Here is a 15,389-nt window from a genome sequence, read left to right as displayed (position 1 = left end):
CACTTGGTGCCTAACTTCATGTGACGGAGCGAACCACATGGCTTGCTGGCTCAACATGAAACATGTACTATATGTAGGATATGATTTAAAATATGCTTTAAATATTAAGAATCTGAATATCACATGAACTTAATAATAATAATCATAATACAGAAAATACTGTATGAAATTATAAATGCGGAGATAGTCTGAAAACGTGGCTAAATGTGACTGAATACCCAACATGGCATACTAAATCAGTCTATCAAAACCTCTGAACATGAGTCTGATTACTAAACTATTTACTGGGACGGTGCCCCGGCAAACGGGACATAGTACTCTGGAATAACACTCTTATGTAAAACTAACTGAAAGAATGAATAGTTGTGGGAAAGAATGAATAGTTGTGGGGTGCTAAGGGGAAAAGGCAGTCCAAATCAAAAACACAAGATATATCTGAATACTAAAATCTGAACTGAAGTTGAAACATAAGGATAACTGAAACTTAACGTGATGATCATAATCAAAATCATCCTTGCGGAATATGGGGAAAATCACCTATTTAACTGAGTTCATTAATTGTGGCCTCTGGCCCAATTACACATATATCAGGGGCGGGGGGAGGAAGGGCCAAGGGGTTCATCTGAACCCCAACCCCCTTCGGTGGAAAATTTCACTGTTTATACATAGTTAAAATTATTTTTATATATAGAGTAGACATTGACCACCTTTAGCTTCTTTGTGTGTTTATTTTTTCATATTTTGAACCCCCATAGTGAAAATCCTGGCTCTGCACTGACGTATACGTAATTGTGGCCTCGGGCCCTAGTGTAAGCATGCATAATATGTGGCATCGGGACCAAATACATGTGTTCATCATTTCATAATTCATATTCTAAACATGGATTCTGAGCATTTCTATCATTAGACATGGAATCATAGACTATTCATGGAATTTACAGTATTAGTTGTTCATAGACATTTCGTGGTTCGTAACTGAGACTCATGGAATATCAAACAAGATCATACATACATTACGTGCTGAGTTCATAACATTCAAAGTGACATACATGAACAAACTACGAAGCTATATCATTTAAATTCTAGAAGCTCTAAAGCTTTTCATGAAACTAAGGCATAGCTCTATTTCTAATGTGAATTCGTAATAATCATGAAAGAACGTGGCATGGGGAAGAACAATAACGTTCCCACACATAGAGAGTTAGCCTTACATACCTTAATCATTCAAAAACTCGAAGAAAGATCCAATCTTTGAAGAAGAAACCCAAAAACCTCCACTTGAACCTTTGAGGAGGATTTTCTTGAAAACCGTAGGTTGGTAGCATAGGATTTCACTTAGAATTCATGTATATTGATTACAAATCATTAGAAATAGTTAGGAGAGACTGACTTTGATGTAGAAGGATGAATATTAGAGAGAATGGTCGAGCTAGGGCTTAAAAAAGTGAAGAATGAAATCAAAAAGTTGAAAAAATGAACTTATAAATTAAAACTGCTGTCGGCGGCCAACATACGACTGCATGTTGCCATATATGATCCGTATGTTGGGCCGTATGTTCACACCTGCAATTAGGCTGAACTTTGGCTTTCTGAAGTTTCACTTATGGCTCCATTTGCAACCTGCATGTCATATTTGCAGCCCGCATGTTTCTCCGTCTATTAAAAAATAACATCCTTCAATAAAACGATCATAACTTCCATTACATGCTTGAATTAATGAACTATGGTGACTAAAAAAGATAAAAAAAAATGTATAGAGAGAAGCGTGCTGATGGAGAAATATTTGGAAAGTGGAATGGAGGCGACAAGACAAAAATCACCGTAAGACAAAGTCTGGAAAGTGCCATCAATTATTCACAGATCCACACATTCTTTTTTCACCTTCTATGGGTTTGGGGCGCTAAGATGGCATGCCATGTGGCATCTACCTCATTAAAATTTAAGTGTCACGTGGGATTAGGTGGTCACTTTAGACAACCCCAATGGAGAAAGGGTATATTTAAACCATTTAAGTAACTGCAACGGTATTTTTGTGCGAATAGTATAACGACGGGTAATGTCAATCCTTTTTGCATATATATAATAATGAAGTAAATTTGATCCTTTTTTATTTTCTTATTATACTTTATAAAAATAATAATTGTTATTCTTAAAGCATATGATCAACTTGTACATGCTTAATTGCCAGATCAAAAAACAAAACTCTATCTATTTTCACTTGCTACACAACACATGATGCACGGTCCTTGTTGTAAATTAAATCCAATAAATACCTTCATGAAAAAAGGGCGATTGTAAATTGAAGTATCCAAAAAAGTTAGCAGAACAAACAACTAAAGGAAAAAAATTCATATCCGATTTATATATAGAAGACGAAATAGGGGAAAGAGTGTGAAATTAGAGGATACATTCTTGGTAATTCATGGTTTGTTCCTTTTATAATCTATCTTTACTTTGTAAGTTCAACTGTCATATGAATAAAGAGATCTACTATGATACGAAAGTTGTCAAGTACGTTTATATTTTGCAAAGGACACGATAAAATTGTATTTCACATACATTCTAGTGATACAAATATAGTCCGTAGAGATAGATTAAATAAAAGAATACCAATTTGCTAAATGGGTATCACCGCTTGAGGATGCATGGAGAATATTCACCTTCCCTATCACACTATCAATAAATGTTTTCAAGTCCATCTTCAACTACATCATGATGGACATCAGTTTTGTTTCCTTCAAAAGTACAGTGAACAACAGTAAAATTGTAGATAATCCTACGAATAAAAAACAATTTTACCTGAGTTTTTTTAATTAATAGAGTAAACAAAGATGTTAACTAGATTTATTATCTAGCTCGCGGATTTTCAGAATACTTTATATGATTAGCAACAGAAAATATATGGACACGTTGCAAATGAGGAAATGTTATTCGTCGTGTGATGACATGTCATTCAACAGAAGTAAAAGATACTATCTTAGAGCCCGTTTGGATTGGCTTATACGTTGGATAAGCTGTTTTCAGCTTTTTTTGAGTGTTTGGCTGGCCAGCTTAAAGTCATTTTATGCTTAAAATAAGCTCAAAAAAATAATTGGACCCATTTAACTTAGTTTATCTAAAACAGCTTATAAGCTGAAAACAGCTTATAAGCCAAAAAAAAATAAGTTGGATTACCCCAACTTATTTTTTTCAGCTTATAAGCTGCAAACAGCTTTAAGCTATAAGCCAATCCAAACGGGCTCTTAGACTACTTTTGATGAATGTAAGAGGACCAAAATCAAATGAAGATCTGCGAATTGCAAATGCAGTACATTATAATACATTTAGAGAAGCAGCAAAGAAAGAGGATTATTACGTTGTGAAAATAAATTTTAGAACGCATGGCTGAAGCTGCAAGTTATCAATCTGCCCACACTCGGAGCGGCCCAACATAATTGGAGGCCTAAAGAAAAATTTTAATTGAGGCATAATACCTAAACAAACTTCATATATATTTTATTTGAAATTTATTTTCTAACGTGTTTTATTTGCAAAATTATTACTTAATAACTTTTATATAATCGATTTCTTCAATTTTTTTTTTTAATTGTTAATTTTAGGTAAGATTTTATCAATTTCAATGTTGTAAAATATCCTTCTACTGAGACAGTCATTAAATGAAATGTTGACATAATTCTATTAGTAATAATTTGACACATTTCAGATAAAAATAACATAGTTAGAATGATTGAATTTGATTCAGGAAGTTGATGACTTGGTATACCCCACTTTAATACGTTTCTAGTAATGCTTGAAAACATAAGAAGGAACAAAAAAGAAATATAATTCACGTTGTTCAACACTTCTCAACTATTGACTATTTGACTCTTATTTTTAACGAGTATTACTCTAACTTATCAGAGATTTGAAAAAAGAGTTCTTTTTTTAATGGTTAAAAAGAATAAAATAATGTGAGTGTTAGCGGGCATAATTTAAGAAGGCAAAACAACATATTTTTATGGCCAAAGTCATCGATGGACCCCTGAACTTGTCCTGATTTTCCATTTAGACCCCTCAACTGAAACGTTGACCATCTGGACCCTCAGACACAAGCTAAACTGTGCCATTTGAACACAATCTAGATCAAGTGTGGTGCGTGAGCTACATTTGCTATGACATGGAAAAATAGACCAATAAAAATAAGTCATGTCGACAAAAAATATTAATTTTAAGAAAAATTAACTTTAAAATCTATTTAAATAATTAAAAACAAAAATCTGAAAAACCCAACCCATCCTCTCCGATAGCCCACTTCGCTGCCGCCACCGTTGCCTCCGCCGCTTCAAAATCTATTTAAATAATTAAAAAAATGCTGCCTTTTTTCGTCGGAGATTTGTTTAAATAGATTTTGAAGTGGAGCAGCGGCGGAGGCAGCAACGGCAGTGGCGGCGGCGAAGTGGGCTATCGGAGAGTATGGGTTGGGTTTTTCAGTTTTTTTTAATTATTTAAATATATTTTAAAATAGAGTTTTTCTTAAAATTAATTTTTAATGATTAAAAATTTTAAAAAAGAAAAAATTTAGTCTCTCACGCTCTGTTTAAAGCAGTGTACCGCACGCATGTGCCAAGCTGGCACGATGTGTTCAAATGGCACAATTTAGCTTATGTTCGAGGGTCTAGATGGTCAATGTTTTGGTTGGGGGGTCTAAATGAAAAATCAGGACAAGTTCAGGGGTTCATCGATCACTTTAGCCTATTTTTATTTCTTTTATTTGAAAAGGGTTAAAGAGAATAAAATTATATAAATTTAAGTATTGTACTTTTTATCATAAATACTCAAATTTTTTTAAGAAAAAAATAACACATAACTTATTCTTGGTATCCGGGGGTAAACCTGTCAACCGGTTCGGTTTAACCGGTTAAAACCGGTAACCGGACCGGTAAAACCGGAACTGGAATCGGAACCGGAACCGGTAGAACTGGTTAACCGTTTAATTATTACCGGTCCGGTTTCGATTTTTTTGAAACCGGAACCGGTTAAACCGGTAAAACCGGAACCGGACCGGTTAAACCGGTTAGACCGGTGAAATAAAAAAAATAAAAAAATAAATTATAGCCGTTGGGCGTTGGGCCTTTGTCTTTACAACTCATGTATTATTTGCAAGTTAAAAAAAACTACAACTTGCAAATAAATGTTATCCAAGAATGAATAAAATATATGGCTCATTGAGCTTTCTTCTCTTTACTTGTGTTCATATTAAAAATAAAAACTAGAAAGTTATATACTTGAAAAATAACTAAAATATATTAAGAATATACTTATAATGTATAGTATACTATAAGTATAACTTAAACATATATATATATATATATATATATATATATATATATATATATATATTAAGTTATATAACCTAAGTATATTGATACATATATTGATATATATATAAGTATATTCTAAATATATTTTAGGTATATATATATATATGTATACGTATATACGAATTTATAAACTTAGAAAAAAATTAAGCTATAAATAACATAAGTTATAATATATAAGTTATAAGTAGATATAGTATACTTAAACATATATATATATATATATATATATATATATATATATATATATATATATATATATATATATATATATAGATATATATAAAAGTTATATAACCTAAGTATATTGATATATATACGTATATTCTTACTATATTTTAGGTATATGTAGTATAACACTATAACTTAAGCATATAACTTAATATATATATGTATACACGTATATTCTGTATTGCTGACTTGCTGTTAGCCTGTTAGTCAGTAAATATTTAAACTTTACTTATAAACTTGTATAACATATGTAAATATACCTACAATATACTAATAAATACTATAATATATATATATATATATATATATATATATATATATATATATATAATATAAAAAACAAAAAAAAAAGGTTTTGGAGACTTTGAACCGGACCGGTTCCAGTTTGAGGTTTCAAACCGGTAAACCGGAACCGGTTAAACGGTTCCGGTTTTTTAACCGGAAACCGGCCGGTTCCCTAACCGGTTACCGGTCCGGTTCCGGTTAAACCGGTTAACGGGCTTATCCGGGGGCCCCCAAAATTGGGAGTCAAAGGCAATTGCCTTACTTGCCTAGCCATTGAGCCGGCCATGCCCTCACTCTTGATTTTTGTGAGATTTGTACATAAACTCTTACTTTGGTTTGTAAATAAAAAATTTTACTTACCGAATATATATATATATATATATTAGAAAAGCTTTTATATATTAGATTAGCTTAGTTTCGACGTGTTAGTTTTTGGACAATTATAGAAAAGCTGAAGACACGTGTGCCACAGTTTTTACCAATTCAGAAACTCTGTCTTGTATGTCCTTCGCCGCTTCGAAGTTTCTCGCTTTGCTACCCCTTTGCTTCTTTTGAATTTCTTTTGCAATCATTTGCTATTTTGCGATCTTTCTCATCTTTGTAGTCCAGGTGAATTCTTTTCACCTTGTCACTTTTTCTTGCCTCCTTTTGTTGATTATGTGTTTTTGATATGGTTTCTTTCATTTTACTACTATTTTCAGGTTTCTTGGATTGTGCATATCCGATTAGCACATGCATGTTTGTAAATTTACTGCATAGATGTAAATAAGCTCTGGCCACATTCGGGTTTCCGTCTAAAGCAACAATAGTGTAGAAACGGACAAGAGATTTGATGCAGACGAGCCGCTTGATAATATACTTAAACAACTTAGTTCTGATATTTCTGGATAGTTGAGTTTGCGTTATTGGATTCTTTTTCCTACTAAATGTTCCTTTTTTTTATGTTGGAAGAACCATACTTTTTGAGTTTTTTGTAGGTCAATGATAATTTGTTCGCTAATCTTCATCTGTTCGATATGATAAATGATTTGCCCATTATATTCATTTAAGATCTCTTAATCATACTTGAGGCATTTTTCAATTAAAAGTTAGTAATATTTTCTATCTTATGTTGATTTCTATGAATATTATCATATGTTTACCTGAGTTTGTTCTGTTAGCCATTGCTTATCTAAAACAAAATAGATTCGGCCATAGGATGCCCATTCTCCCTCCCAAGTGATTCTCATCCTTACCCTGCAGCTGCAAAAAAGGTTGATGACATGTGTGAAATATAACGGTTAGATATTGAACTTTAGTGTAGGTGTGTTCTAAAAAAAATTGAAATATTCGGATTAAATGTAGGCACTCTACTCATTTCTTGGTTTCTGCTTGAATTTTGTTTTCAGGTGCAAGTAGGAGGATCACCAGTTTATAAGGTTGAAAGGAAGTTAGGTAAAGGTGGTTTTGGACGAGTGTTTTTGGGTCGCTGTCTTATTGGCGGGAATGAATGTGCTAATGGCCCTTGGCTCTGGAATAATGTGGCCGCTTACGAATTCTCTAGCCACTCATTTTTCCTTCTCCTTCTTGAGAAGGCTAATTTACTTGTCTACAAGTTTTAGCATCTTGTGGATGTAATTGTTAATGAAATCTCATTTTACCTGATAAAAGAAAATCACATTGACTTTCTGTTATGTCTCTAGGTGGCACTGAAGTTTGAGTATCGAAATAGCAAAGGCTGATGCTATGGCCCTCCATATAAGTAACGAGTTTACAAGTAAGGATTGATATATTTTGAAGTTGTGTATACTTGTGATGAAATAAGATTTGCAGGACTGAACGTGTGCTTTTTTTGTTCAGCACTTTTGGAGGCAGTCATGGAGTGCGAATAGAGAATTAAAAAAAAAAGTACAAGAGATTATTATGTCATAGTATGTTTACGGAGAGAGATTTGCATTACTTATTGTAATTACGGAGGACAACAAAATGAATTGTGGATATTCATTATTAAGAGAGGCATCAATATTATGAGTTGTGGCTCTGATTGTGACCTCTTTTAGCGTTTTCATTTCAACCTTCATAGAGAATTAACTTATATTTATATATATATATATATATATATATATATATATATGTGTGTGTGTGTGTGTGTGTGTGTAGGATGATCTATTTCAAGTTCTAAGAGAGTCTCATATCTGGTCTTTACCAAGCTGACAATTAGCTTTAACTCCGCCTGTGTGAGCTCGCTCACATTGCCGGTCCCAAGCCCGGATAAAGGAGGAGGGTTGCCGAGGGTCAATCGGAAACAGCCTCCCTACCCAGGTAGGGGTAAGGCTGCGTACATCTTACCCTCCCCAGACCCCACTATTGTGGGATTACACTGGGTAGTGACCAAGACCATACAATGGATGCCTTTGTTTTTTATTCACTTTTTAGCGAGGTCCCTTTTCAATTGAATGTGAGACTGATTTAGGTAGTAGTTGCTTATTTTCTTTTCGGTATGAGAGCTTTTGAGGGGGATAATTTTGTTGTTGTGATAGTTTCGCTTGATCTCAGAATTTGTCTTTGAAGCACGACCTTAAAAGACATTGTTAAAACACTCAACCTTGCAAAAAGGGAAAAACAGCAACTCCAGTTAGCAGCCAGCAAGCAACATGGTAAGTGTGCAATTTGCAAAGAACATCTCTTGTTATTCGCCCACTGTCACCACTCTTCTCAGTATCTACTCAAGAACCAAGAATGTTAGTTCTTCGTTGGAACTTTTTGGTGAAACTATAAGTAAAGATGTGGTAACATGGAGTGCTATCATGACAGCATGCGTAGAGAACGATTTTCTTTGATTTGCAGTGAATTTCTTTGCTCAAATGGTGGATGAAGGAAAGCAGTTCGATTCTACCATGCTTGTTTTGATATTTCATGGGAATATAAACAGTGGCGGATCCAGGATTTTCTTCCAGGGGGTTCGGAAAATAAAATGTAAACGTGCGAACAAGCCCAAAAAGACACAATTCCAGAGAATGTAATAATACATAGGTACAAAGAGTTAGTTCCATTACAAAGGATCTAAAAGTAACAGGAATAGAAATGTAGTGACTACAATAGCACAAAAAGTTAGCCCTTTACAATGTATCAATCTAGAATAAGGGTGCTAAGTACAAACTACAAAAAAGGATCTCTACTAATACTTCTTGAATACATTTATAGCACTACTCGACGAGGTTTCATTGCTTGAAAAGTCAAAATAATATCATCATTTGAAACATCATTAAACATATCTTTTTCCACAAAAGGAACCATGCAACCGCTCAAGAATTCATCATTCATTCGACTCCGCAACTCATTCTTAATAAACTTCATTGCCGAAAAAGCTCTTTCAACGGATGCCGTGGCAACTGGGAGAAGCAAAGAAAATTTCACTAAACGAAATACAAGAGGATAACATGAATGCTTTTTTGTCTGAACCAGTCTTTTTGAAAGATCACAAAGCCCATTTAAATCGGAGAACCTTTTATCAATATCACGAACATCAATAATGTAATTCGCAAGCTGATTCTCAAGAGAACACATACTAAATTCATCAAAGTCATCAGGATATAATTTAGCCATTCTCATTATTTTCTGAATGTCAAAACTTGAAAATGAGTCTATCGGATTCAAACAAGCAACTCCATAAAGCAACTCAGTTGTCTCCTCATCAAAACGATCATTAAGTTCTTGCAGTTGCCAATCAATTATTTTACAAAATACATCAACATGATAATGATGCAAGAAAGTATAATCAGCAGGTTTACGCCGAAATCTCCCCGAGTTAACATACGACTCATCAAAATTAGGTACCACAATATTATACTTGACACAAAACGTAGATACCTCAACAACAAACAAATCCCATCTTTTATCTTCCCTTAGCTCTTGCAACCTTATCCTTGCCACATTAACAAGTCGCATTATGGCATTCGCAATATCTTGCTCTTTTTTTTGTAAGCATGTACTAAGGTCATTTGTAATTCCTAAAATTTCTTTCATCAAATGTAACATGAATGCAACCTCGTACGTTTGAGCAGCTCTGATATATCCTGTCGCCCTGGCACTTTCATCCAAACTATGTGCAGTTTCAACAATAGTATCAAGTACATCCATTATTGTACCAAATTGAAGAATAAAACAATTAAAAGATTTGAAGTGAGATCCCCAACGAGTATCACAAGCTCTAGAAATACCAAGTTCTTGATGCAAGCCCCTACCAGTTTTAAGCTCGCCCTTTTCTAAAGCCTCTTGAATTCTTTTCCTTTGAGATTCTCGATATTCATCCATACGTTTATAAGAAGCCGCCAACACATTCAAAATATCCGAAACCAAATGTACAAGTTCTCCCACTTGAAGACATTGTTTTGAAACACCAACAAGAGTTAATTGAAGTTGATGAGCAAAACAATGAATGGAATGAGCCGATCTACTTTCTTTCTTAATCAACATTTTAAGGCCATTGATATCACCTTGCATATTACTTGCTCCATCATAGCATTGTCCACGCACACAAGATAGACTCAAGGAATGTTGAGAAAGTAAATTGACAATTGCACCTTTTAAAGCTAAGGCACTAGTATTTTTAATATGAACAATGTCAAGAAGTCGCTCCATCACAAATCCCCTTCTATCAACATATTGTAAAACAACCGCCATTTGCTCCTTGCGCGATACATCAAAAGATTCATCAACCAATAAGGAAAAATAGTCACCATTTAATTCCTTTATGATACCCTTAATTGTTTCAATCTTGCAAGCAAGCACAATTTCTTTTTGAATCATTGGACAAGTCATTTGATCATTTTGAGGAGCCTTTTCCAATACAAAGCTACGAATTTTATCACACTCTTGAGCATAAAATGAAAGAATTTCAAGAAAATTACCTCTGTTAAGCGATGCTTTAGATTCATCATGACCCCGAAATGCCAATCCTTGTTTCACAAGAAGTCTCACTACACGAATTGAAGCTGCTAAGCGAATCTCATATCCATGCTTATCTTGATTAAGTTGCTTATCAAATGCAGCATGAATAGATTGTTGTTGCCGCATTAGATCTTCACATTTTCTTTTTGATTGACTATGGATGCTATTCGGCCCACCAATATGTTTTGCCAAACTATCCTTTTTGTTCCAATTCCTAAACCCCAAACCAGACCATACATTACCTCCACCTTGACGATTGCTATTGGCCTTAAATAAATAACAATACAAACAATATGCCGCATCTTTACTTAGACTATATTCTAACCAATCAGGAATTCAACATACCAATCACGATTGAAACGACGCATATCTCCAGAAATCAACGTTTGAGGAAAACCTTTCAATTGAGGTTGACAAGGACGTTTTTGAAGATAATCTCTTCTAATAGCATCACGATGATTTGGATGAAAATCCAAGATCTGAGTTCTTTCACCTGGATCAGCCTCTAAAGAACTTAAATCGAACTCCTGAGAAAATTGCAATGGTGCTACTAAATGATTCACGTTTTCTTCCCGATTTGGTTGACTATGATAGCCTGAACTTGAATTTGATACCGTGGTGAAATACTTCTTCATTGACTCTTGAATCTATGTAAGATAGTTGATTCATTACATAAATATCTTAATGCAAATCCAACATTAGACACTTAACATTTAACAACTGTGAGTCTAAAGAATAATCTCACCATGAATTCATTGCATTATTATGAGATCTTGGACATAATGATGAATAACTAATAATGAGCCTGATTTGCCCATTAATTCAAAGGATCATACCTAATTTAAGCATAAGGTTGTCTTTTTTCAACTGACCATGTCTGACATATGATTCTTAATAAACTCTTAATGCCACTTTTAAGTTTGCTTTACAGAATAATCTTATTATACTATCAAAAGTTTAAATCTTGTCTGTGGACCATATTAGAAAAAGGACACCAATACGCAAAATCAATATAACATTAACATGATTCAGTTATCAATATTCACAATGATTTAAAATCTTGCAAGAATATGTTGCTAAGTTGCTTACCAGTTGTTCAGTCACCAAAGAAAGCTACTGTAGACTGTAGTCGGAAACAAATTCCGGCTGGCCGGCGGTGATCCGATGGCTGGGGCGGTGATTTGTAGATTGTGAGTTGTTATTACCAAGTTTTGGTGGAACCGTGGAAACAAGATTTTATTTTGGGAACTGATTTTGACTTTTGGAGTTTTGGGATTAAAAATCCCTATTCCACCACGTTTAAGAAAAAGAAAAAAAAATAAGAGCACCAAAACGGTGCAGTTTCTTTTTCAGAAGTTAAATGGAAAAAATAATAAGAGCCTAAACTTTAAAAATATGCTGTCCCTTAAGGTTTGAACCCGGGACTCAAAGGTATTTTTGAACACCCTAAAACCACTGAGCTATCTTTTCTTTGTTGTGAGGGTGTTCAAATATATATATCTACATAAATTCAGAAAATTTACCTTATATCTACAGTGAAATTTTTCGCCGAGGGTGTTCGGGTGAACACCCTGGGCTACCCATAAATCCGCCCCTGAATATAAATACCTCATCTGTGAGAATTATTAGTTGACAAAAATATAGCTCTGTTCAAGCTTGACATCAACAATGTTTGGAACGAGATTTAACTTTAACTTTTCTTAAGGATGATTGAGTTCTCTCTCTCTCTGCTTTTCATATCTCATAAAAGTTGAATTGATGTCAGCATATAGTCTTCTTATAGATGTCACTGCATCTTTTGAAGGGTAAATGTCAAGATTTGAACGTACTGAGAAGGATTTTGAGGAATTAGTTTTAGGTGCTAGGCTTTTTATCTTTAAGTGTTGATTCTGGATGCTGCTTATATTTCTTCAGTGATGTTTGATGTTTGCTTATTGATGTGATACACTAGAATTACTTTTCTATTAAGCTTTGTCATCTTACATCTTGTTAATTGTTGCTACAGCTTATCATAGCTCCCATTTACGTGAAAAAACATTAATATTAACATGCTCCTTTTTTATTTCTTCACCCAGCACTTTGGAAAAGGTCGACAATCTTTCTTCTCTTCTTTGTTTGAGATATAAGCACTAGCAATTCCTTATTACTTCTTAATTTTATAGGTTCTTAATTTTGTAGGTATATTTTGTCAAAAGTTGCTAAAGAAATCTACACAAAAGACTAAGTGCAGGACAGAAGATACACCACCGTGTCTAATTATGTAAATAGTATAGTCTGTAAATACTTTCCCCCCATGTGATGTAAAGAAAACAGCCATGAAGGTAAACAATGTAACACTTGCCAACCATACAATATCCATGAATGGATGGAACTTTGATTGTAGTTGTGTGTACAGGTAACATGTAATGTTGTTTAACCAGCTTGATGCTAGCTGAAAGAACCGCTACACACACACATCTAAAGGAAGAATTAAGAATGTAGTTTTCCAAAAAAATATGTGCATCAATTGATTGTGTATACTTCTCCTTAGATTAATATAGCTTACAAAAATGCGATCTCCAATTATCACATCATTGGGCTCATGCTGGCATGGGCCATATTTGTCTAGTATGTGTGTGTGTCTCTCTCTCTCTATATATATAGAGAGAGATAGAGAGAGAGAGTTGTTGCGCTGTCATAAAGTCGAATACATGAATACTTTTTTTTAATAAATTTATTCGAGATAGAAAAAAAAATTGAACATGAAGATTCTGTTTCTAACGTATTTGTCAAGCATTAAACCTTTGACTTTACGTCGTGCTCTAATAACTATTACTCCCTCCGAATAAAAAAGAGTGTCTACTTAGCCATTTGCACACCCCTTAAGAAAATACTAACTTTTAGATAAACATAGGTAATTTGAATACATTGTCCATAATTAAATAGGTAATAGAATTTGATCACATAACACTTAATAGGAGAAAATTTGAAAAAATAAAGTTAATTCTTTCTTAATTTGATAAGGGAACACTCTTTTTGACTCAAGAAAAGAAAATCTAAGTGGACACTCTTTTTGATCCGAAGGGAGTACATATTAATATCGATAAACATTATGTCATCTTAAAATGTTTTTCACAGCATGTAGTTCTTTTTTAATAGTTGGATCTTGACATTTGTTGTCAAGAGTCAAGACACTCATTGGGGGATTTGAAAGGTTCAAATCCATAATAAAGTTTTTCTAGATCTGTGGAAAGAAAATTAAGTAATTAATTTAAAAAATAAATAATATTTTGCATTGTCATCTGATGAGTATAAATTATTCATGTAATTTCAATATAAAAATATATATTTTAAAAATAAAACATGAATAATTTATATCATATTCTCGCACTTTTCTAACAAATTTTGCAGGAAAAGAATACATGGAAAAAAAGAAGAAGCAAGAACTAAAAGCCAAGAAAGGAGGATGCATCCGTGACAACTTCACCAAATACTACACAAAGTCAAGAGAAACAAAGTTATGACAAATTCTCACCAAAATTTCATGATATATTGCCATGCCAATTTCTCAAGATTGCATGATAATTTGCCATGCCAATTTCTCATCAAGAAAATATTATTATATTGAATTTCTCTTGCAATATCTCTCCAAGACTTCTAGGAATTTTTCTATAAATAGGCATATGTTTTGTAGAAGAAAAGGGAGTCCATCTTTCATCCTTGATTTGCATCCAATAGTGAAGAGGACACAAGAACTAGTTTTGGTGTCTCTCTTGGCTCTTTCTTGTAGTAAATATATTTTCTTAGTCTTTATTTCTATTTAGTTTTTCTACTTCACAATGGAGTAAGTTTCCTTGGTTGGAATACTAGATGAAGCTTGATGAAGCTATTATAATAAACATCTTTATTTTATTATCTTCTTATGTTGGGATTTTCTCTTTATCATCTTTATACACCAAGGTGTTTGATATTAATTATATCTCTTTACAAAAATTCTTATCTTGTTAATTTATTTCTAATTCGGGAGAAGAGAACGATTTAAACAAGTTTATTGATTTAAATGATCTTTATCTTATTTCTTTTAGTCCTAATTCTAGCGGAGGGATTAACTCAAATAAGTTTATTGATTAAAATGATATTTATCTTATTTCTTTCAGTCCCAATTCTCACGGAGGGATTGACTCAAATAAGTTTATTGATTTAAGGGATCTTTGTCTTATTTCTTTCAGTCCTAATTCTCACGGAGGGATTGACTCAAATAAGTTTATTGATTTAGCAAAAACTAATCGAAAGAGGTTTTTGTTCACTTGGTGCACTCAACTAAGATAATTCTTGTTTGAAGCCATTACTTTAATTGGTTAACTACACTAATCGAAAGAGGTGTTATTAATTAATTGTTATTTAATGTCACTAATTAATTGTCAATAAATTAATAGTATGAGCGAGAGTAGTGCTAGTAACATATTGTCGTTATGTGGAGTGATTGTATTAGAAATAAGCAATCATTCTTTAAACGGAGAAATAAGTAATAAACTTTTGATTTTATTATAATAATTTTATCTTGCCGATTCAAAATATCCCAACCTCTATCTTTTAATAGAAAAATCC

At 33.3% G+C, this 15,389-nt stretch overlaps 1 protein-coding gene and 1 long non-coding RNA gene across 4 annotated transcripts; one reads left to right on the top strand and one right to left on the bottom strand.

The window, feature by feature from the left end:
- Positions 1 to 6,344: 6,344 nt before the first annotated feature.
- Positions 6,345 to 7,912, top strand: LOC132619141 (uncharacterized). Of its 3 annotated transcripts, none has more exons than XR_009574528.1 (3): positions 6,345 to 6,482; positions 6,575 to 7,629; positions 7,713 to 7,912. It is a non-coding gene; the product is annotated as an uncharacterized LOC132619141 (long non-coding RNA). The 3 variants fall into 3 exon arrangements; XR_009574529.1 differs by having other exon boundaries at positions 6,358 to 6,482; positions 7,262 to 7,629; positions 7,713 to 7,895; XR_009574530.1 differs by having other exon boundaries at positions 6,380 to 7,152; positions 7,262 to 7,629; positions 7,713 to 7,896.
- A 69-nt stretch (positions 7,913 to 7,981) lies between these two features.
- LOC132619139 (uncharacterized) lies at positions 7,982 to 10,473 on the bottom strand. The gene is made up of 2 exons (XM_060334093.1): positions 8,251 to 10,473; positions 7,982 to 8,079 (listed from the first exon to the last, which is right to left on the bottom strand). The coding sequence occupies exon 1, from the start codon at positions 10,353 to 10,355 to the stop codon at positions 9,051 to 9,053; it is 1,305 nt and encodes a 434-aa protein (XP_060190076.1). The 5' UTR covers positions 10,356 to 10,473; the 3' UTR covers positions 7,982 to 8,079; positions 8,251 to 9,050.
- Between the last annotated feature and the right edge of the window lie 4,916 nt (positions 10,474 to 15,389).

Source organism: Lycium barbarum, chromosome 11 (assembly GCF_019175385.1).
Source record: "Lycium barbarum isolate Lr01 chromosome 11, ASM1917538v2, whole genome shotgun sequence".
NCBI classification, from domain to species: Eukaryota; Viridiplantae; Streptophyta; class Magnoliopsida; order Solanales; family Solanaceae; genus Lycium; species Lycium barbarum.
The sequence above is the reverse complement of the archived record's forward strand: the minus strand, read 5'-3'. Positions and strand labels throughout refer to the sequence as shown.

What these genes read in the sequence shown, in the direction of transcription:
- LOC132619139 (XM_060334093.1), bottom strand. Translation starts at nt 10,355, where the DNA reads ATGCAAGGTGATATCAATGGCCTTAAAATGTTGATTAAGAAAGAAAGT.